This window comes from Salmo salar, chromosome 12 (assembly GCF_965601325.2).
Source record: "Salmo salar chromosome 12, fSalSal1, whole genome shotgun sequence".
Lineage (NCBI taxonomy): Eukaryota > Metazoa > Chordata > Actinopteri > Salmoniformes > Salmonidae > Salmo > Salmo salar.
Window position 1 is genome coordinate 32,451,161 of NC_138302.1, and position 22,740 is coordinate 32,473,900.

General features: G+C 45.4%; 1 protein-coding gene across 1 annotated transcript; it reads right to left on the minus strand.

Annotated features, from left to right (window-relative positions):
• On the minus strand, window positions 1–22,178 carry LOC106564953 (insulin-like growth factor-binding protein 4). The gene is made up of 4 exons (XM_014131503.3): window positions 20,941–22,178; window positions 11,283–11,446; window positions 10,579–10,704; window positions 1–4,115 (listed from the first exon to the last, which is right to left on the minus strand). The coding sequence occupies exons 1-4, from the start codon at window positions 21,299–21,301 to the stop codon at window positions 3,978–3,980; spliced, it is 789 nt and encodes a 262-aa protein (XP_013986978.1). The 5' UTR covers window positions 21,302–22,178; the 3' UTR covers window positions 1–3,977.
• Window positions 22,179–22,740: the final 562 nt, after the last annotated feature.

The following is a 22,740-nucleotide window of genomic DNA, read 5'->3' on the forward strand; positions in this document are numbered from 1 at the left end:
TCAGATGCTACACGTTTATGATTTCATTCGATCTAATACAATGTATACAATTCTCTCATAGAGTAAACATTTCTAAGGTAGTGAAATCATTATTCCATAACAAGCACAAATTCTTGCTGCGTTTTCTTCACTGTTTGTAAAGCATGGCCCTGTTCTGGACCACGCATACAAGATCTTGACATGTTTAAACCCAGTATATAGTTAGGCTACACAAGCAAAAGTTACCTTGAATCTTTTTACAGTAGAATTAACAGGTAAAGTCCAAGGCAAACAGGAATATCCCTCAGAAATACAAAGACAGTAGAGCAAAAGTTAGAGATCAAGTAATATAGTGTAAGTATACACAGTTGAATGTAAATTAAACACTGAAGGTCTTGGATCCAAAAGGAAAAACAGGACCATTGACTTGAAACATAGCACTATTTTACCTAGAGATAATATCTACAGTAGCACAGAAATGGAATGTTCTACTGTATGACTCATGTGACTTTTTTTTTTAACCTTTATTTAACTAGGCAAGTCTGTTAAGAACAAATTCTTATTTACAATGACAGCCTGCTTGTAAAGATAAGGCCTTAGACTTATGTATAGTGTTTTATTCATTCAGTACATGACAAGGGAATATAATGTAATGTACACAAAGCACTCCTATAGTTTTTGGGGTTTCGTGCGTCAAAATACCCTTGCTCATAACATCTTTGGAGATGCCTTTCATTGTTCATGTCACTTCATTGTGTTTGGAATACAATCAACTCATCAGCTACAGTATATCCTCCTTCCTTAATACCATTTCTTATGTCTTTCTAGTTGGGAATGACATCCGTAGCTTTGTTGAAGTTATGTGTGATTACGGTGAAGAACAAGGAATTTTTACAATGACAATTCAAATATGACCAGCTTTTGGAAGATGGGCTTTTCATTGGGGGCTGCTGGGGAGGAACTGCTCTTATGTAGTCTAGGGGAATAGTGGATGTCATGGTGGAATGTGGTGGAAAGCAAGAGCATCCCGTTTCATTGAATAGCCTCAGAGAGCCAAAAATAAATTTTAGGGACTTGTCTATTGAGAAAAAGCTAATATAAACTATTAGTGATCATCAAGAGGCTCAGTTTCAAGGTTAATGACCCAGAAGCAGGCAAAACTGGACGTGTGTTCAACCAGCCCACTGGGGATGTTTGTTTGTTGGTCACAGTTTTGGTCAAAGTTTACCATATGTAGGTTAAGTAAATGTCTACAGGTTAGTAATTAGTTCAGAAGATAAGTCATTGATTGAGGGACTGCTAGGTAAACTACAACAGTATTACCATACAATATCCCATAGATCCTTTGGATAACTTTGGCAGTTTTTTTATTATATATATTTTTTTTACAAGGAAGCAAGTTACAGATACAGTACAGTTGGGTAAGTCCGCAATAATTGTCTTTGGCCCGGCTTATGTCTGGTCATGTCACACATCGACCCAAATGTCTTTGATATTGTGATTCTGAATGGCAATGTAATACAGCTGGTTTTCTATCTACTTTGTCCCCAGGCTGGGAGGTGTGAACGTTCAATGTTGCCTAATGAAATGAGATGTTTCCGTCCCAACATTTACTACCCATGGTAGCAATGACAGTACAACCATGAGAAAGGGCGTTGCTATGTTGGGCTTAGTTGGACTTGCTACAGTATGTGTTCTGCTGCTCTGGATAACAGCCAGAGGAAAGGCCTTGAATGACTTCTAGGCTCCTCTGTCAAACCAGAGGGGTATGTGAGAGAAAGAGTGAATGGTAAAAGTTGTGTGCCTTACAGACACAATGTGGCTTTGTGAGAGCAAATCAGTGCAATCCCAATGTAGCTTGGACTCTCTAGCGCTCTATCACTCACACTGTCTCTATTCCCTCTCCCTCTAGTCTATCTACTCACATCTCTGCTGACAAAAAGAGCTGCCTATCATTTGTAGGAGTCTGTTTTTGGACAACCCGTCCTGCACTCTTCTTTCAGTTCTTGAAAGAGGAAGCAGGACAACTGCTGCCCACGTCCGTCTGGTTTACACCCTCGGCACTGTCCCCTCGCTGTACATGAAGCTAACTGTGCCAGTGTACTGTTAACACCAATAATGAATGTCCAGGCGAGATGAATCCTTCCTGGAGTCAATTAGTAACCCAACTCTCTCAGGGGAGGATTAAGTGCACTATCCATTTCTAGAAATTACAAACGACCGACCTCACTGAACTCACTGATCAGACTGTCCTGTATTCAAGGGTCGTCTTCTCTCCTGTACTCCCTATGGTCCACAGGTTTAGCCTGAGTCAGTCAATCAACCAATCACATCATAGATCATAGCCCGAGGGAACCAATCATGATCTTTTCCACCCATTTGCAATACAGTACAATCAAATCGCCGTAGGGATGTTAACAGTCTTGTCCATGTAGTATATGTGGAAGGTATGTAGAGTATGATGCACCAGTAAGTTTGTCAACATAATAATACAAATCAATGATTCCTTGGCTCATATACTGCTTCATCGATGATGTCAAACCTGATAACTGGCTCTGCCAGAGTAAAAGTCAAGGGTGTTCACTTATTTATACTGGAGGGAGTCCATGTATGACCAGGATGCTATCTCTCTGTGAGGTTTCTAATGTTATTATATAGACATCTGATGTTTCTCCAAACATTTCAACTAGCTAGCAATTACAGAGGCTGTCTAGAGCGTGTTTTTTCATCATGCAGTCATTAAGTCCTCTTCTCTTATAGCCATAAGAAGTTTTCACTAGCCACACATGCTACAATCATGCAAAGTCACTACATTAGTCCATGAAACAGTCAGGCGGTTAACACTAGTAATGCTCCCACTGATATCTCTATATTTACTTGTATATTTTATTTCATCAATGTAGTATAAAACTTGGAGATATTTGTGTGACAGCTAGACAGTATTTGTGGTCAGTCACACATTTAGGCCATTCTAAGATTGTCCCCCTCATCTGGGAGTTTGTATCTCTGTCTCCTTCTAAAAACAATCCCCCAAAAAGCACAGGGGGAAAAAAAACATTTTTGGCACAATGAGTGTATAGCACCACTATAAGCTACACAATACTGCCAACAAGCAGTCTCTTGGTTGGAAAGAAATCCTGTATATAGAAGCATATTCATACAAACATGAGAGCAGCAGCACTGGCGTCTTAGCACTTCAGCCCCAGCTGGAGAAACAAGATTATCCTATCAGCAGTGTACAGAGTCCTGAGCCCAGCTATGCTGCCAGTCCCCCTGGACAAATAAGCCAGAGAGAGAGCTCCCAGTCAAAGAGAAGGGGGGATGTGGAGAGGAGGGAGAGAAGGGGGAGAGCGATAAAGCACATCTATTCTGGGTCCCTCTCAGAGGTACAGTTTATTCTTTCAAAAGTAATCTCTCTTTTCACGACATGTCTCCAAATGTTGTGAAAAGCTGCGGCTTATCATCAATTGGTAATTCTCTCTCTCACACACACTCCAAATATTCATTATTTTCTACAGCTGCTGCTGAATGGTCGATGTTGAGCCATGTTAGGACACTTAACTCATGCGTAAAGTTTTTATGTTTTTTTGTTTCAAAGATGCTAAGAGATGGAAATCAGAGTTCAACTAAACTATACAAAACCAATGTTGTCCTGTTTTGAGAAGAATGATTACAACACTTTTATTCGGGGGCCTGTTGTTTGCCACCTGTTATTTAAAGCAAGAGCATCTTCCCAACTTCACAGAATCGTAAAATACACACATGTGCTCAAAAAGATGCATACAGACATACACTCACACACGGAAACAAACAATAATAAAATAACAAAATTCTATGGTTTCCTTTTATCTTTTTCATATTAAGCAAGTACCGTTAGCCTCACGTGAAGTGAGGCTTTAGGGTTAAGTCCTTTCCTTCCATAGTTGTAACTAAACAGCACCAGTAGAATTTGGCTGGCCCTAAGCCCTAGCCCCCCAGGGGCCCTGCCGGTCCCCTCCTCACTCTCTCATGGTTGCAGTCATTAGCTGGTGGCAGTCCAGTTCCCCACGCAGCTCCAGGGGCCCCGGAAGCCTCATGCCCGTCTTCTGGTCGACACACCAGCACTTTCCCCGCTGCCCGTCACGTGCTGGCTGGCACTGTAGACACAAGAAACAAGACAGGTTTCAGTCACAAGCCAAATGATATACTAGTTTATACTATTTGACAAAAACAGAATCATTTCAAACCTTGATTACATTGTGATACGATCAGATATGCCTCTCTATGTATGCATGGGAATACTTGGGAACAGATTTCCTAAATTAAAATCACTTTGAGCTGATTTCCTGGTGATTCTATAGTATTTTATGTCCAACAATGAAATATATATTTTTGTCTCAGAAAACTTTGTCTCAGAAAACAACATGGAGCCTGAGGAAGACCAGTGGAATTAGTCGTAAATCTGTTCAGCTATCATTGTCACATCCTGACCCTTGTAAGATGTAATTTTCTATAGTAGAGTGGTCAGGTCGTGACGGGGTGTTTTTGGGTGGTTTTCTGGTTATTTTTTTTATATGTGGGTTTCTTGGTTTCTATTTCTATGTTGGGGTTGTTGGGATGATCTCCAATTAGAGGCATCCGGTTCTCGTTGTCTCTAATTGGAGATCATATTTATGTAGGGGGTTTTTCCACTTGTGTTTGTGGGTTGTTAAATTTTGAGTAGTGTTATTTTCTCTGCATCACGGTTTGTTGTTTTGTTGTTACAAGTATTTTGGTGTATTGCAAATGTTTCACGGAATAAATAAATATGTGGAACTACAACCATGCTGCGCGTTGGTCCGATCCTTTGAAGAGCTGTGACAATCATTCCACTCGTTGCCACTCCTGTCATGCTAAGCTTTGGCATATGACACGGAGTACAAGGAATGGAACGTTAGCTAAACAGACTGGTACCCAGGCTAGTGTGGCCCATGTACAGTTGAAGTCGGAAGTTTACATACGCCTTAGCCAAATACATTTAAACTCAGTTTTTCACAATTCCTGACATTTAATCCTAGTAAACATTCTTAGGTGTCTTAGGTCAGTTAGGATCACCACTTTTTTTTAAGTATGTGAAAGGTCAGAATAATAGTAGAGAGAATTATTTACTTCAGCTTTTATTTCTTTTATCACATTCCCAGTGGGTCAGAAGTTTACATACACTTAATTAGTATTTGGTAGCATTGCCTTTAAATTGTTTAAATTGGGTCAAACGTTTCTGCTAGCCTTCCACAAGCTTCCCTCAATAAGTTGGGTCAATTTTGGACCATTCCTCCTGACAGAGCTGATGTAACTGAGTCAGGTTTGTAGGCCTCCTTGCTCGCACACACTTTTTCAGTTCTGCCCAATCATTTTCTATGGGATTGAGGTCAGGGCTTTGTGATGGCCACTCAAATACCTTGACTTTGTTGTCCTTAAGCCAGTTTGCCACAACTTTGGAAGTATGCTTGGGGCCATTGTCCATTTGGAAAACCCATTTGCGACCAAGCTTTAACTTCCTGACTGATGTCTTGAGATGTTGCTTCAATATATCCACATCATTTTCCTCCTTCATGATGCCATCTATTTTGTGAAGTGCACCAGTCCCTCCTGCAGCAAAGCACACCCACAACATGATGCTGCCACCCCCGTGCTTCATGGTTGGGATGGTGTTCTTCGGCTTGCAAGCCTCCCCCTTTTTCCTCCAAACATAACAATGGTCATTCTGGCCAAAAAGTTATATTTGTGTTTCATCAGACCAGAGGACATTTCTCCAAAAAGTACGATCTTTGTCCCCATGTGCAGTTGCAAACCGTAGTCTGGCTTTTTTATGGTGGTTTTGGAGCAGTGGCTTCTTCCTTGCTGAGCAGCCTTTCAGGTTACGTCGAAATAGGACTCGTTTTACTGTGGATATAGATACTTTTGTACCTGTTTCCTCCAGCATCTTCACAAGGTCCTTTGCTGTTGTTTTTCTGGGATTGATTTGCACTTTTCGCACCAAAGTACGTTCATCTCTAGGAGACAGAACGTGTCTCCTTCCTGAGCGGTATGACGGCTGTGTGGTCCCATGGTGTTTATACTTGCGTACTATTGTTTGTACAGATGAATGTGGTACCTTCAGGCGTTTGGAAATTGCTCCCAAAGATGAACGAGACTTGTGTAGGTCTTCAATTCTTTTTCTGAGGTCTTGGCTGATTTCTTTTGATTTTCAAGCAAAGAGGCACTGAGTTTGAAGGTAGGTCTTGAAATACATCCACAGGTACACCTCCAATTGAATGAAGTTATGTTAATTACCCTATCAGAAGCTTCTAAAGCCATAACATCAATGTCTGGAATTTTCCAAGCTGTTTAAAGGCACAGTCAACTTAGTGTATGTAAACTTCTGACCCACTGGAATTGTGCTACAGTGAATTATAAGTAAAATAATCTGTCTGTATGTCACGTCCTGACCAGCAGAGGGCGTATTGCTTAGTCTAGGTCAGGATGTGGCAGGGGGTTTGTCTTTGTTAAATGTTGGGTTGATGATTGGGACTTCCAATTGAAGGCAGGTGTGTATAGTTGCCTTTGATTGGAAGTCCTATATAGGTGTGTGTGTTTGTCTTTGGGGTTGTGGGGAATTATTCTGTGTATAGCCTTGTGCCTTACCAGACTGTTTTTTGTCGATTGTTCGTTCTTTGTTATTTTGGTGTTCATTTTGTATTTATTAAAAGAGGAAGATGAGCATACACATACCTGCTGCGTTTTGGTCCTCTTCTCTCCAGTACGACATTTTTAAGGATGAGTACGACTTATTTTATGACAGAATCACCCACCAAGCAGCAGAAGAAGGACCAGAGGGACTTCGAGTTGGACTGGCGGGAGAAGTGGACCTGGGAGGAAGTTCTGGACGGGGCCGGACCTTGGCACCAGGCTGAGGATTATCGCTGCCCGCAGTGGTAAATTGAGGCAACCAAGGCAGAGAGGCGTAGGTACGAGGCCATGGACGCGCTGAGGGTGAAGCACGAGAGGCACCCCCAATCATTTTTTTGGGGGGGGCACACGGGTAGTTTGGCTAGGCGTAAGAAGAGCCGGAAGCCAGCTACCCGTGGTTATATGGAGGAGCGTATGGGGTGGAGAGCGCTATGTTTCGCTGAGGAGCGCACTATCTCACCCATACGCACGCACAGTCCGGTGCGCGTTATTCCAGCCCCTCGCAGGTGCCGTGCTAGAGCGGGCATCCAGCCTGGTAGGAGGATGCCTGCGCAGCGCATCTGGTCGCCGGTACGCCTCCGAGGACCAAGCTACCCAACTCCCGCTCTACGCACGGCTACCATCAGGCCCCTGCACAGCCCAGTCTGCCCTGTACGAGCACCCCGCTCGTACAGGGCTACTAGTTCCATCCAACCAAGGCGGGTTGTGCAGGAGGTAAGATCTAGACCGACTGTGTGCCTCCATAGCCCTGGGTTTCCAGCTCCTGTCTCTCGTGCGGACCCGGAAGTGCGTCAACCCAGTCCGACTCGTCCTGTTCCCGCTCCCCGCACTAGCCTGGAGGTGCATGTACATAATCTGGTAAGCCCAGTACCAGCACCACGCACCAGGCTACAAGTGCGTCAACCCAGCCATGCCAGTCAACAGTCATCAGAGCTGCCCGCCAGTCAACAGTCGTCATCAGAGCTGCCCGCCAGTCAACAGTCGTCATCAGAGCTGCCCGCCAGTCAACAGTCGTCATCAGAGCTGCCCGCCAGTCAACAGTCGTAATCAGAGCTGCCCGCCAGTCAACAGTCGTCATCAGAGCTGCCCGCCAGTCAACAGTCGTCATCAGAGCTGCCCGCCAGTCAACAGTCGTCGTCAGAGCTGCCCGCCAGTCAACAGTCGTCGTCAGAGCTGCCCGCCAGTCAACAGTTGTCAGAGCTGCCCGCCAGTCAACAGTTGTCAGAGCTGCCCGCCAGTCAACAGTCGTCAGAGCTGTCCGCCAGTCAACAGTCGCCAGAGAGGTCAGACTGCGCTGAACTGCCGGAGTGGCCAGACTGCGCTGAACTGCCGGAGTGGCCAGACTGCGCTGAACTGCCGGAGTGGCCAGACTGCGCTGAACTGCCGGAGTGGCCAGACTGCGCTGAACTGCCGGAGTGGCCAGACTGCCCTGAACTGCCGGAGTGGCCAGACTGCCCTGAACTGCCGCGAGTGGCCAGACTGCCCTGAACTGCCGCGAGTGGCCAGACTGCCCAGACTGTCCCGAGCTGCCAGACTGCCCAGACTGTCCCGAGCTGCCAGACTGCCCAGACTGTCCCGAGCTGCCAGACTACCCAGACTGTCCCGTGCTGCCAGAGTGGCCCGACTGCCTGGAACGGCCTGCACCTGAGCCACCTCCAGGATAGGTGGGTTGGGGAGGGAGGGTGTAGCACAGTGCCGTCGGTGACGGCAGCCACCCTCCCTTCCCTCCCTTATGGTTTAGGGGTTATTGTTTGTTGGGTTTTTGTTGGGGTATTGGGGATTTTCTTGTTTTTCTTTTTTAGGTGCATCCTGGAGTCTGCACCTTGAGGGGGGGGGTACTGTCACGTCCTGACCAGCAGAGGGCGTATTGCTTAGTCTAGGTCAGGATGTGGCAGGGGGTTTGTCTTTGTTAAATGTTGGGTTGATGATTGGGACTTCCAATTGAAGGCAGGTGTGTATAGTTGCCTTTGATTGGAAGTCCTATATAGGTGTGTGTGTTTGTCTTTGGGGTTGTGGGGAATTATTCTGTGTATAGCCTTGTGCCTTACCAGACTGTTTTTTGTCGATTGTTCGTTCTTTGTTATTTTGGTGTTCATTTTGTATTTATTAAAAGAGGAAGATGAGCATACACATACCTGCTGCGTTTTGGTCCTCTTCTCTCCAGTACGACATTTTTAAGGATGAGTACGACTTATTTTATGACACTGTAAACAATTGTTGGAAAAGTTACTTGTGTCATGCACAAAGTAGATGTCCTAACCGACTTGCCAAAACTATAGTTTGTTAACAAGAAATTTGTGGAGTGGTTGAAAAACAAGTTTTAATGACTTCAACCTAAGTGTATGTAAACTTCCGACTTCAACTGTAGATGTTTGGAAATGTACGCCCATGTATGCTCATATACGTCCATGTAGGTATCTGGAAATGGCAAACAGTTTTATACTACCCTTTGTTGTTGATTTCAGTGAACACTTGGGTTACATCCTTGCACGCACGATAGAAGAGAGCAATATGTACTGCAATAATTTCTTTACCATGTTGCACGACTCTCCTCAGCTCGGAAAAAAACCCAATAACAACGGTGGTAGGGCGGCCAGTGGCGACGTTTCCCCCCCACTGCGGATTCCATCTTTAAGGTACCTTAAAATTCAAACCTGAGGAACCTTCAAAATCAAACCACTGTTATATTTGACATTGTTCCCTTAGTTAATAACTTTCTCTCAAGCCCCTCAATCTCACCAGTGTGAATATGAATCAATTGAATAGAAACTCAAAGTTGTATGAATCATAACCACTGAGTGATAAGTATCTGTACATAACCTGGGGTGGTTTTGAAACACCCCATCAGCTTGGCTCAACTTTCCTATTGAGATTCCTCCTGTGCAATGAAAAGATGCCCGATGACCTCTCATAACCTTAGTTATGCTCACAAAGGGTGCTGTAAAGTTCTACCACAATGCAATTATAGATCAACAGTAAACAGATGCCTTTTACACACTATAAAGAGCAGACAAGGGTACTTTAACTGTGTTACACAATCAAGCCTAACCCCAGACTCTGATGCCCTTGGCATGGTAAGCCTTTTATCACTGACTGACTCTGCTACGCCTGTTGCTTTGTAGCGTATTCAGCTCTACAGAGCAACAAGCCTTATCTAGCTCCATGTTCTCAGATTCGTCCCAGTCTTATCTACAAAGTCGGCCATTTCAGACATAGCAAGAAATAATTGCTTCGAAAAGCTAATGACATCTATCACAGCAATGAAGCGATTACTGTCAACCATTTTGGGTTAACCACTGTGTTGTATATACATGGTTCAACTCAGATTTTCTTTGATAAATCACTGCTTGTCTGTAGATGTAGAGTCTTGGCAGGAGAAAATGCTCACATAAAACAATGCTGTTACACAGACATTTTGTGTTTTGGCTAATAGATCAGTGACGAAGTTAGAGGGGATTGTTTGCGTAGTGTGTTCGTATGTGCCTGTCTGATACCAGACCGAGTGAATGATAGATGATCGGATCTCGCTTGCTAAAGACCTTCTCCACAGACTACCTGGATAAATGTCTGCATCCAAAATGGAACGATATTCCTTATAGTGGTCTACTTTTTTGGTAGTGCCCAATATTTACATTTAGCAGACGCTCTTATCCAGAGCGACTTACAGTAGTGAATGCATACATTACATTTCTTTTTTCTTCTTTTTTTGTACTGGCCCCCCGTGGGAATCGAATCCACAACCCTGGCATTGCACACACCATGCCGAACCCACACCAATATGGCTCTGGTTAAAAGTAGTGCACTATATAAGGAATAAATAAGGTGCCATTTCGGAGTATGTCAAGGAGTACTTCCTGAATAGTGCATAATATAGAGAACAGTGGGATAATAACTACTTGTCAGTCGACAAACCTGCTTGGCATGGAAGTCTCCGTTCTTGTCACAGTTGGGTATGGGGATGCTGTAGAGATCCTCGTGAGTGCGAGTGTTGGACACCAGTCGGTCCAGCGCTCTCTGCAGCTCAGCACGACATGGAGCCTGAGGAACACCGGTGGAATTAGTCGTAAAATCTGTTCAGCTATCATTCCACTCCTTGCCACTCCTGTCATGCTAATCTTTGGCATATGACACGGAGAATAAGGAGTGGAAGGTTAGCTAAACAGACTGGTACCCAGGCTTGTGCGGCCCATGTAGATGTTTGGAAATGTACGCCCATGTATGCTCATAAACATATACATGTAGGTATCTGGAAATGGCAAACAGTTTTATACTACCCTTTGTTGTTGATTTCAGTGAACACCTGGGTTACGTTTCATGAGATGACCATTAAATGTTGAGTGCTGCAAATAACGAATAGGTTACATGCTGTTTGTAACCTAACTGCTAAACTTAGTGATTTTGATCTGTAAAATAGTCATTGAAAACACCTGTTAGACCTGTGTCGGTCTAGTAACTAGACTCAAAGAGACTCTAGTTGAAAGTTATGGGGTGACATTATTTTTTACATCCAGCACCTGCTCAAATACTTTAAATGTTCGTATGTAATGTTTTCCTATACGTGATCTTTATGTGTAATCTTTTCCTATACGGAGGTGAATGGTGGTTGGTGCGCTCACCAGGGCAGCCTTCGGGTCCTCCCTGGCGTTATTGCTTCTCTGATTGGTGGATTTGGCGGGGTGGCGGGCCAGGGTCTTCTGGATGCAGCGCTTGTCCTGGGGACTGCAGCGGATGTTGCTGTTATTGGGATGCTCAGGGATGATCTCATCCTGTCTGTCCATCGCTGTGGGATACAAGAGTTAACATTGAGTCACAGCACTACAAGTCACATAATTGTATTTAAACCTTTATTTATCCAGTAAGTCCTATCAATGTCAAGAGACCTCTTTTACAAGGGAAACCTCTAGAGCTACAACCAACACAACACATGAAAGACTCGCAATCCCAACCCGTACAAAGTCGCAAATCATACATGTCACAACACAAGAGTTAAAACAATAGACCATGACATTTTTGACAGGCTTCTCTGTAAATTACACTGCCTCTCAGAGGCTTTACGCAATTTGTTGATTGCATGAAAATGTATAATTTAATGTACCTAATTTACAGCATATTACTGACCTGACCCAACGCAAATGTTGTCATACCAACACAGAGCTATCTTTCCATTAATATGTGTATGGGACCAATAACATTTGATTTGATTTGATGAAAACACAATGGGTAATTGTAGGCTAAGAACCGGGCTTAGCATCAAGGACAAACAGTGGTGTTCCCACTCAGGGGGGTAAAGTACAGTAATCTCAATTTGGACCTCAACTCTCTTGGTCTTCCTTTAACCACTGGCACCATACTTCTGCCAAGGAGAGCTATTGATGCATTTGAAAGGACCACCCCCTCTCTCCTCACTGCCTGGCTACCCATTGTGGCCTGTGCCACATTTACCTTGCAATAATCCTCCAGTTCTTTGGCCCTGCAGGCAGCCAGCTGTTTCCTAAGGAAACTGTCCCCCCCCCCACCCCTCCACCTCCCCTACAGCAAAAGAAACCCTCACTGTGCCAGATGGAGATTGGAAGAGGGTATTTTGCAGTGTCACAAGGTGCCGGTGGGCAAAGGTATGGAGTGTGGAGAGATTTACAGCTGTTTTGTTCTGGCTTGACTGTTCACCTGTGGCCTTTGCAGGGTTGGTTGGTAACCCAAACAACTTTTTCCCCCACCAACTGTTCTTTGCTGTTCTGCTTGTGACCTGTGGCATTTCATGGGTTGGCACTGCAACCATAGCACCCAGAGCCTGGGCTTTAGTGCTGCCTTGAGCTTTGTCTGTCAGATCACTGGAAAGATCAAAGCACAAATGGTGTCTTACGTCAGTGTGGCGTAATACTAGTTGCTTCTGGGAACCTACTTTCTCTCATAGTCAGATCTTCTGCATTGCCCTCTCTGACCTTTCCACGTTTTCCAAGGGAATTTACTCTGTAATTAGGATTAAATAGCAATTAGCTTTCAACAGGTTTTGTTGTGAAGTTATTTTTGTTATTGAACAACGGATAGACTAGCCTACTCATGAGGTAAGCTGACCTTTGCCTGTTTCAGACTTGGGGTAAAGGGCTTTTCCATTAGCTATTCTAGTCAGATTTTACTAATGAGACGAGAGGTTTACATTTCTATACCGTACCTCTCTATGTGAGGTTGAGGTGAGGGAGTTGCTCTGAAGTTGATTGACAGGCTGTGCTCTGCTGACCGGGGGTTTGTATATTTCTGTTGGCCTTACTCATCAGCACTTTACGACTTCAGCTGTTTTCCCGTCTCCCCATAAGTTGTTCTTTCCCTCTTTTGCCATTTAGCGGTTTGCCGAATCCATGCTCTTTTGGAGTGCCATTTCATACAAGCCCAAAGTTATTTAAAAGTGGGTCAGGGGTGCCATGTCCTGTTTGCTGCCACCGCTGTTCTCCAGGGAGGAAGCTGCTGCTTCATTGTGTGGTTTCAGGAGGATTGTATCAACATCTCAGCTTCAAACACAGGCAGGCTAAGGCACAAGGCAGGCTGCAATGATGAAGAACAGAAAGGGCGGGATGCACTCCAGGAAAAAAATCCAAGTATAATCTTCTTTTAATAAAAAATTATAATGTTAAACAAATAGAAAAAAAAACCGGGGCCAACCATTTCAGCTAGATTCCTTTGTCAAGAGTTATGATGAAGAACACAAGTATGGACAGTGTGCAGTACGCACTCGCATCCAACCCCAGCCAAAGGTGCATAGCCAAGATAAAGAAAGACTCGATTTTAAGACTGTTCTGATAAAGGTTCTATCATTTCCCTCTGTTTTGACAGCGTTTAAAAACCAAAGGCCATGAACATGTCAACAGGGAGGTTCATGTAAAGTTAACGTGTGTTCAAGAGCTGCTGGATCCCTCAAACCGTCATCTTCCGTCATGTCATTGAATTAGTGCAGACAAGTCTGCAACCGACCGAGTTGCAAACCATTTTTCAGTCATTTTCTCTGACTTAACCTTCCTCCAGTGAGGTGTTTGCCAGGGAATGTTGGTGGTGTGTTCCCACTCCCAGCCCACAGAGGTTCAGAGGGTGGCATGGAACTCCAATGTTCCAGTTGCAGCTGTCACTGGGAGTCTGGATGGAGCATGTGTACTAGTCTCAACACTGTCCTGGGGGACATGGCTCCGTAGGCTGGACTTTGTTACACTATATAGCATTATAGTATGTCAGCTAGCGAGATGCTTATCGTCAGCCGTCATTGCATCAGTGGAAATCTGGATGAGGAGACAGTGGGCGTTTGGCACGCTTAAATGTAAACAGTGCACGTTTGACACAACTTGTCTCCCACTGCATATCCTACGTCAACTCATTGCTCTATATGTAAGCTGGCATTAGCAAGAATGTGTACAATCTGTTTAACTAAAGTGTTACCCTCCACTTTTTGGGGGGTATTTTAAGCTTATTGGTCCATAGTTCTTTGTGTGGCATATTTCTATACTGTAAAATAATACATGTGGACATTATTACAATAAAAAGGGTTGTGCTCAACTACCCTTCCCTTTTTTTTCTTAAACTTTCATTTTACTTCTCTGCTTAAACCATATAGCAGCCATAAATAGAGGTAGGTACCCCACAAAAGTAGGCCAAAATGAATTATCCATGAAATAAGAACTGAACCATAATTACTGGTTGGTTTGGGTTGTTTTTGCTTATCCACAGTAAGAATATCCCACAAAACAGGATCATGCACGAAAATACAACATAAAACATTACAGCAACACACTGCTCATGCCAATAGTAACATTGTTCATAGTGATTAAGCACGTTTTGATTGCATTATATTTGAGTCTCTAGTGTGCAAACCGTGGGTAAATACATACAACAGGCTTAATTCAAAATTAATGAGCGACTGTTCAAACAATGCACCACTGGCTGAATCCCCTGCCAGATGTTTGTAATATAAGTGTTCGCATGGGATGTTTCCAAACAAAGCATGATGGGAGCGGTTGCTGTTTAATACGTTCACGCATGAACTCACACAGTTTATGAGGGACTTTGATTTCACTGTGCTCCGAGGATTAGGCGTATTTGAATTTGACGGCCAGCTAGCGAGCGCTCATCATCGCTCTGTGTTACTCAGCGTCAGTTGGTTTGTTTGTGTATCTCTGTCTCCACAGCTCCAACACCAGGAGGGGGTCCTAAATCCATGGTTCCATGGAGGGATCAATTAGCTAATCACATTTACTGAGTTCTGCTGCAGAAAGCCCAGCTGTACAAATGGGATAAATACCCAAAGTAAGCAAATAATAAAGACCAAAACATGCCATCAGGGACATCTGCAATTGGTTTGCCCTATTCCCCAACATATCCTCATTGGCCACAGAGAAATGATTGAATCAGTTTCATAATTCCAGTGAGCACACAGACAAGTGTTTTCCTCACATCATAAGAAGAACAGGAGTTGTGGATGGTTGACAAGAACAGATGGTTGACTAGAAGTGCCACCGATAGGCCTGCCTAAAATGCAGATACATACTGTACATCAGAGACATGTAACTCCTTTAAGATTACCACCAACGTGAATGGTATTCTCAACACCTGACTTCAGTAGTGACATTTCCATTGACATCTGTATCTGCTTGTAAATACTATACAAGTCCAAGTTTAAAAGGTTTGTGAACCATTTTGAATATGACACCAAAGGAGACCCAGTTGGAATGTTAAAATGGATTCCAAGCCCTCATAAGAATCTGTTATTAAGGAACTGCATTAGACCTGCAGGACATGATAAGATGCAGAATGTACTCCAGTACTTACAGTTGCTATGGAAATTGAGTTTACGAATACTGTAGCTTTGAACTTGAAGGAAAGTAACAGAAGGCGTACAGTAGATTGAATCTGGACATGTATTCCTCAGATTTAAATGGTCTGTGCGTCGGTCCATGGAAATGGCAGGCTAGCTTTGGGAAAAGTGTATTTACAAAACATATGAAAATGTTATATTCTGAGTATTGACCGTTTCATTGGGATATGAGGCAGCATCTCAGTCTCTGGGACTGCGGCTTGATGGTAGCATTTCATCTGTACACATACAGTCAATTCAGGATCAGTTATACACCTTCCTCATACGGTGTCCTTTTCTTTGGGAATCCGTTCCATTTTCAAAAACCCTCTTCTATTTTTATCAGACATGTTCACTGTTGCTAGGTCTGGGGCAGTGCGGGAAGCGTCTCAAGGAGATGTACCCCTCGGTTTAATAATGGATAAACCCGGCAAATGTGCCACAAAGGAACTCGTATACTTGTGGCTTGGGTTTTTCTCTTCCTCCCTCTCTCTTCCTCTCTCTCTGTTCTCTCTCTCTTTCCCTTTTCTTCCTGTCTCTCTGGCGCATGGGGTTTCAAAGGCGCTGCACTGAAGTGTTGATGTAAGACTTATTGAGTAGGGCTACGTTGGGGGGTACTTTCCTTCATGACAGGACCCAGGGGGGGTCAACCAAAGCTCAACACTGGGATAGTGGGATTCCAGAACACTGAAAACAAAACATCCAAACATTTCGACACCATTTAGCATTTCATCAATCGCTGACACCCCCTATCTTGTCGAGAGAGTTTACGAGAACTCCCAAACCGCTGAACATTCACACTTTAGCCCACTTCTGCTTCAGCGCTGCTCGCCTCAAACAGACAACACAATGGTGTGGATGGCGAAGTCAGTCAGTAAACAATGTTTAGGGAAAAACATTCAGCCAGATTAAGCAATGCAGAGGACAGTACGAAGCCAAAACCAAGACAGTCAACCTTTTATCATGCACTAAACAGCTTTCCCCCTCTCTCTGATTCCGTTTAGTCACGCTATGTGCTGGCCTAACCTAGACTGGCCTCGCACAGAGCAGAAGGCTCTCATTTCTGCTCTGGCAGCAAGCGTGCCGATGAGCTCATCCTAGCAGAGCTGGACGGTGGGCGATGCGCTCCGGGGCAGGGGGGAGAGGAGCAGCAACTCACCCAGGCCCAGGCGGAAACTGGTGCAGTAGTGCTGGAGACGACTGGAGACTTGAGTCTCTGGAAGTGCATCCAAAATGGCACCATATTCTCCCTAAAGCAGAGTGCTACTTTTGACCAGAGCCCTGAGAATAGGGTGCCATGTCAGACGAAGCCTGGAAGTTGAGGGCTGTTCAAGTCTGTCCAAAGTCTTGCCTTGCTGTACTGCTTGGAACTGGGAGATAGTTCACTGCCATTACCGATAATCTTTGGAGGTCCCGGCAGCAGTGCTGCTGGTTGAAGAAGCGATGTTGGAACAATCAGTGTGGATGAGATCTGGAACAAATGAGTTAATTGCTTCGTTCGAGGTGCGTTTTTACGATCGCTACTAAACTTCTTTGGCATAATGGAATTCGCCACCGTGAAAAACTGCCTACGAGTTCCCCCTGCTTTGGAAGGAGAGGGAGGAAGAATTAAAAAGCAGGAACAGTTTCATCTGCTGCAATCTGAAGAATACGATGGAACAGGAATAGCAGATAAGCCATACAGTATTAGATGTTAAAGTGGAACCAGACCTCTGCTGCTGCAGTAGGAAGAAGAATCTGACTACCGTGAGAGGAAAAAGACAGGAGTTGTATCAAGATGTCTGCAGAGGGACGTGAACAAGACATCTCCAGTAAAAGAGGAGTCAGTCAGTCAGACATCTGCGGTGCCAGTGAAGAGGAGGAGGAGGAATGGGCCCATGAAGAGAGTGAGAATGAATTACTGATTGCAGAGAGCTCTAATAGCCTGAGACTGGCCGCTCTCCATTACAGAGTAATTTCATACAGGCAGACAGGCAGCTTTTATTACCTCCTCTTGTTAAACACACACACACACACACACACACACACACACACACACACACACACACACACACACACACACACACACACACACACACACACACACACACACACACACACACACACACACACACAGTTCCCTGCAATACAACGCACACACACGCTTCACCACGTATTAACATGCTGAGATCGATAACAGGATACACACAGATATGGACATACATTCACACATATGGTGCATACGCCCGCATATACTGCAGCTACATCAATACACAAACACATACACTCACAAATATATACAAATACACTTATAATCCATTCTTTCACATTCAGTTCACACTCACACAGACACTACATGACCACAAGTATGTGGACACCTGCTCGTTTGAAATCTCATTCCAAAATCATGGGCATTAATATGGAGTTGGTCCCCCCTTTGCTGCTATATCAGCCTTTACTCTTCTGGGAAGACTTTCCACTAGATGTTGGAACATTGCTGCAGGGACTTGCTTCCATTCAGCCACAAGAGCATTAGTGAGGTCGGGCACTGATGTTGGGCGATTAGGCCTGGCTCGCAGTCAGCGTTCCAATTCATCCCAAAGGTGTTCAATGGGGTTGAGGTCAGGGTTCTGTGCAGGCCATTCAAGTTCTTCCACACCAATCTCAACAAACCATTTCTCTATGGACCTCACTTTGTGCAACAACGCGACTGAGTCATTGTTGCTCCTAGACATTTCCACTTCACAATAACAGCACTTACAGTTGACCAGGGCAGCTCTAGCAGGCCAGAAATTTGACGAACTGACTTGTTGGAAATGTGGCATCCTAGGACATGCCCTGTTGAAAGTCACTGAGCTCTTCAGTAAGGCCATTCTACTGCTAATGTTTGTCTATGGAGATTGCATGGCTGTGAGCTTGATTTTATACACCTGTCATCAACGGGTATGGCTGAAATAGCCAAATCCACTAATTTGAAGGGGTGACATACTTTTGAACAACACACACACACACACACACACACACACACACACACACACACACACACACACACACACACACACACACATATACACTGAACACACACGCAAAAACACATGCATACATATACAAACCCACACACAGAGCACGGAAATTTGATCACGCTCTCCGCATCCGATGAGAGTACGACCTTTAAACAGGTCAACATTCACAAGGCCGCAGGGCCAGACAGATTACCACGATGTGTACTCCGAGCATGCGCTGACCAACTGGCAAGTGTCTTCACTGACATTTTCAACCTCTCCCTGTCTGAGTCTGTAATACCAACATGTTTCAAGCAGACCACCATAGTCTCTGTGCCCAAGAACACTAAGATAACCTGCCTAAATGACTACCGACCCGTAGCACTCACGTCTGTAGCCATGAAGTGCTTTGAAAGGCTGGTCATGGCTCACATCAACACCATTATCCCAGTAACCATAGACCCCCTCCAATTTGCATACCACCCCAACAGATCCACAGATTATGCGATCTCTATTGCACTCCACACTGCCCTTTCCCACCTGGACAAAAGGAACACCTATGTGAGAATGCTATTCATTGACTACAGCTCAGCGTTCAACACCATAGTGCCTTCAACGCTCATCGCTAAGCGAAGGACCCTTGGGACTAAACACCTCCCTCTGCAACTGGATCCTGGACTTTGTGACTGCCCGCCCCCCTGGTGGTAAGGGTAGGTAACAACACATCCGCCACGCTGATTCTCAACACGGGGGCCCCTCAGGGGTGCGTGCTCAGTCCCCTCCTGTACTCCCTGTTCACTCATGACTGCATGGCCAGGCACGACTCCAACTCCATAATTAAGTTTGCCGAAGACACAACAGTGGTTGGCCTGATCACCGACAACAACGAGAAAGCCTATAGGGAGGAGGTCAGAGAACTGGCCGTGTGGTGCCAGGACAACCTCTCCCTCAACGTGATCAAGACAAAGGAGATGATTGTGGACTACAGGAAAAGGAGGACTGAGCTCGCCTCCATTCTCATCGAAGGGGCTATGGTGGAGCAGGTTGAGAGCTTAAAGTTCCTTGGTGTCCACATCACCAACAAACTAACATGGTCCAAGCACACCAAGACAGTCATGAAGAGGACACAACAAAACCTATTTCCCCCCAGGAGACTGAGAAGATTTGGCATGGGTCCTCAGATCCTCAAAAGGTTCTACAGCTGCATCATTGAGAACATCCTGACTGGTTGCATCACTGCCTGGTATGGCAACTGCTCGGCCTCCGACCGCAAGGCACTACAGAGGGTAGTGTGTACGGCCCAATACATCACTGTGGCCAAGCTTCCTGCCATCCAGACCTCTATACCAGGCGGTGTTAGAGGAAGGCCCTAAAAATTGTCAAAGACTCCAGCCACCCTAGACCTAGTACCGGAGTGCCAAGTCTAGGTCCAAGGGGCTTCTAAACAGCTGCTACCCCCCCACACTACTGCTACTCTCTGTTATTATCTATGCATAGTCACTTTAATAACTCTACCTGCATGTACCTCAACTAACAGGAGCCCGCACACACTGACTCTGTACCTGTACCCCTTGTATATGGCCTCGCTATTGTTATTTTAATGCTGCTCTTTAATTATTTGTAACTTTTTTTTCTTATTCTTATTTTTTATTTATTTTTGAACTGCATTGTTGTTTAGGGCTTGTAAGTAAGCATTTCACTGTAAGGTCTACACCTGTTGTATTCTGCTCATGTGACAAATAACATTTGATTTGATACTTCCATACACACACACGCCCAGCCATACTATCCCCACAGTGCTTCCCTCTCTGACCGATACCTTTTCTGCTCTGTCTAAGGCAGAAGGTGTCCTTTTACTGTGTACAGCCGGGTGCAAAACAGCGGGGGACTGTGTGCTCTCGGGTCAGGCCATGCGTGAAGAGCTGGTGTGTGTGCTCTGGGCCGAGGCTTAGTGGAGATTAGAGCAAACAAGCAGCACATTGCCACACCCTCCCCAGCTCAGGTAAGAGCAGGGAGCAGGGAGAGAACACTCTGGCCCAGCCCCGGCACCCTGGCCCTCTTAACTGCGTATGGTCCAACCGGACCAGCTATGATCCAACATGAGAGAGGGAGAGAGAGGAAGAGAGGGTGTGAGAGAGATACCAACCAGTCCGCCAGGCTTGATTTACAGTTACGTCATATTATATACAGTACTAACCTGGAAAAAGACTGAGGCTATTGTTGAGGTGTCCTAATTCTGGGTAGGCGTGCCAGTGCGCCATTAAGAGTGTTGCGTACAGTAGCCTAAAATACAATATGGAGAGTCGGACCGCAACTGAAGAAAAGAAGGTGGGATAACATAATGCATCACCCACTTTTAACAGAGGGTGACCACCAGTGATGCCACCTGCACATACAGCCACATCAGTGGATAAACATTAAAGATACCGGTAGCCCACAACCACTCCTTCCCTCTTGTCTCACCTGAGTTCTCTTCCACATCCCTCTCGTCGGTGCACACTCCCTGGCCATGCATGAGCGAGTGGAGGGGCCTCTCCACGTTCCGCGGCGGGTAGCAGCGGAGCCCCGCGCCGCAGCGGGGCGAGTAGACGCCGCAGTGCACCCCCTTGGCCAGGGCGCAGGTGGGGCAGCAGCCACAGCCCGCCTCCCTCACCGTCTCTTCGCAGCTGCCATCAGGCAGCTGGCAGCTGGCCAGCCGCTCCTCAGAGCACACGGGGCAGCGGATGGCCTCCTCCGTCAGACACAGGGTCGCCAGCGAAAGGGCACCCACCGCCCACAGGCCCCAGCAGGGCGGCGCTATAGCCGCACCGCCACCTCGCACCATGGCAGTCCCGAAGGCGTGATCTCAAATCTTTGCCTTTCGATTTCTCTTGCACTTTCCCGCAGTTCGTTTGTTAGTATTCCTTCTGTTTCTCTGCTCTCTCACCCACAACTGTTTGTTCTCTGCTTTAGTTTTGGAGGGTAAGGAGGAGGAGGGAGGCGGTTGGAGGGTTTGGTCTTTGATGTTGCCCGCTGGTTGGTGTTTTGGGTGGCAGGGGTTTTGGCAGGAGTTGGAACACAATGTCCCCGCTGTTATACCTCGCCTTTTCTTAGGCTCGATTTCCTAGCCCTAGGATGTTTGGGAGGTTGGAGAAAGAATTCAGGTAGATCAAAGAATGTTAAATATCTAGTCCTTGCTCTCCCATGCGACGAAAGTCTTTAAGTCTTTGAGTTGCACAAAGTGGTTATTCATATGTTGGGAAGTAGAACAAATGTCCACTGGTCTATTTAGGTGAGTCTTTCTCCCTTCAAGTAGAATTCACACAGAACCCACGAAGCCTCTTATAGTGCAAAGAGAAAAGTCTGTGGTTTGCCAATGTCCAGGTGTAGGGAAGGGGCATCAAGTTTTTCAAGTCGAGTAGCAATTTCGTCTTCCATATGGGGTGCAGTGCAATGGGTTGCTCCTGAGAATGGCTCTACACGAGTGGTTCCTCTTGGAATTTATACTGCTGGCCAATGGACACGCCTCCTTCTTCAGGGGGAGAGGAGCTGAAAGGCACAGGGAAGAAATGCCAGGCTAAAGCGCTCTCGCTCTCTCTCTCTCCCTCTCTTGCTGTCTCTCACTCATGCTCTCACACAGAGACACACACACACACACATACTCTCTCCCTTACTTTTTCTCTCTCAATCTTGAATGCTCACACAGAATTGTAGGGAAGACAGACTGGGCTGAACCACCCTCCACACACACACACACACACACACACACACACACACACACACACACACACACACACACACACACACACACACACACACACACTTTCACTCTCTCTACCCACTCTCGCTCTCTATCCCTATGTTGAATATTCACACAATGAGTATCTCACTTTTTGTCCCTTTATAACACAGAATCACAGGGACAAAATATGTAACTAAAGCCTTCTCCTCTCTCATATTCAGACTGAAGAGCTGGCAGCACCTTCACCCTAACACAACGACTGTGTACACAAATTGCTAACTCGCATCATTACAATAGCTTGCCTTGAACCACTAACCCTTACTCCCCCCCCCCCCCCCTCTCTCTCTCACCCCCCCCCCCCCCCCCCCTCTCTCTCATTCTCTCTCTAAATACACACTAGCCTGAACGTGCACTTGCACACTGACACACAAACACCCACACAGAGAAAAACATATCTGGAAAGCTATTATTCTCACTCGCAGTAAAAGGCATTCATATACACACAAAGGGGATAAAGAAAACCACTTCCATGCCATCTTAAA

Coding starts and splice junctions, on each gene's coding strand:
- LOC106564953 (XM_014131503.3), bottom strand. CDS start 21,301: ATGGTGCGAGGTGGCGGTGCGGCTATAGCGCCGCCCTGCTGGGGCCTG. Junction 11,447..20,940: donor GGATGTGGAAGAGAACTCAG/GTGAGACAAGAG, acceptor TGTATCCCACAG/CGATGGACAGACAGGATGAG. Junction 10,705..11,282: donor AGGACCCGAAGGCTGCCCTG/GTGAGCGCACCA, acceptor GGTGTTCCTCAG/GCTCCATGTCGTGCTGAGCT.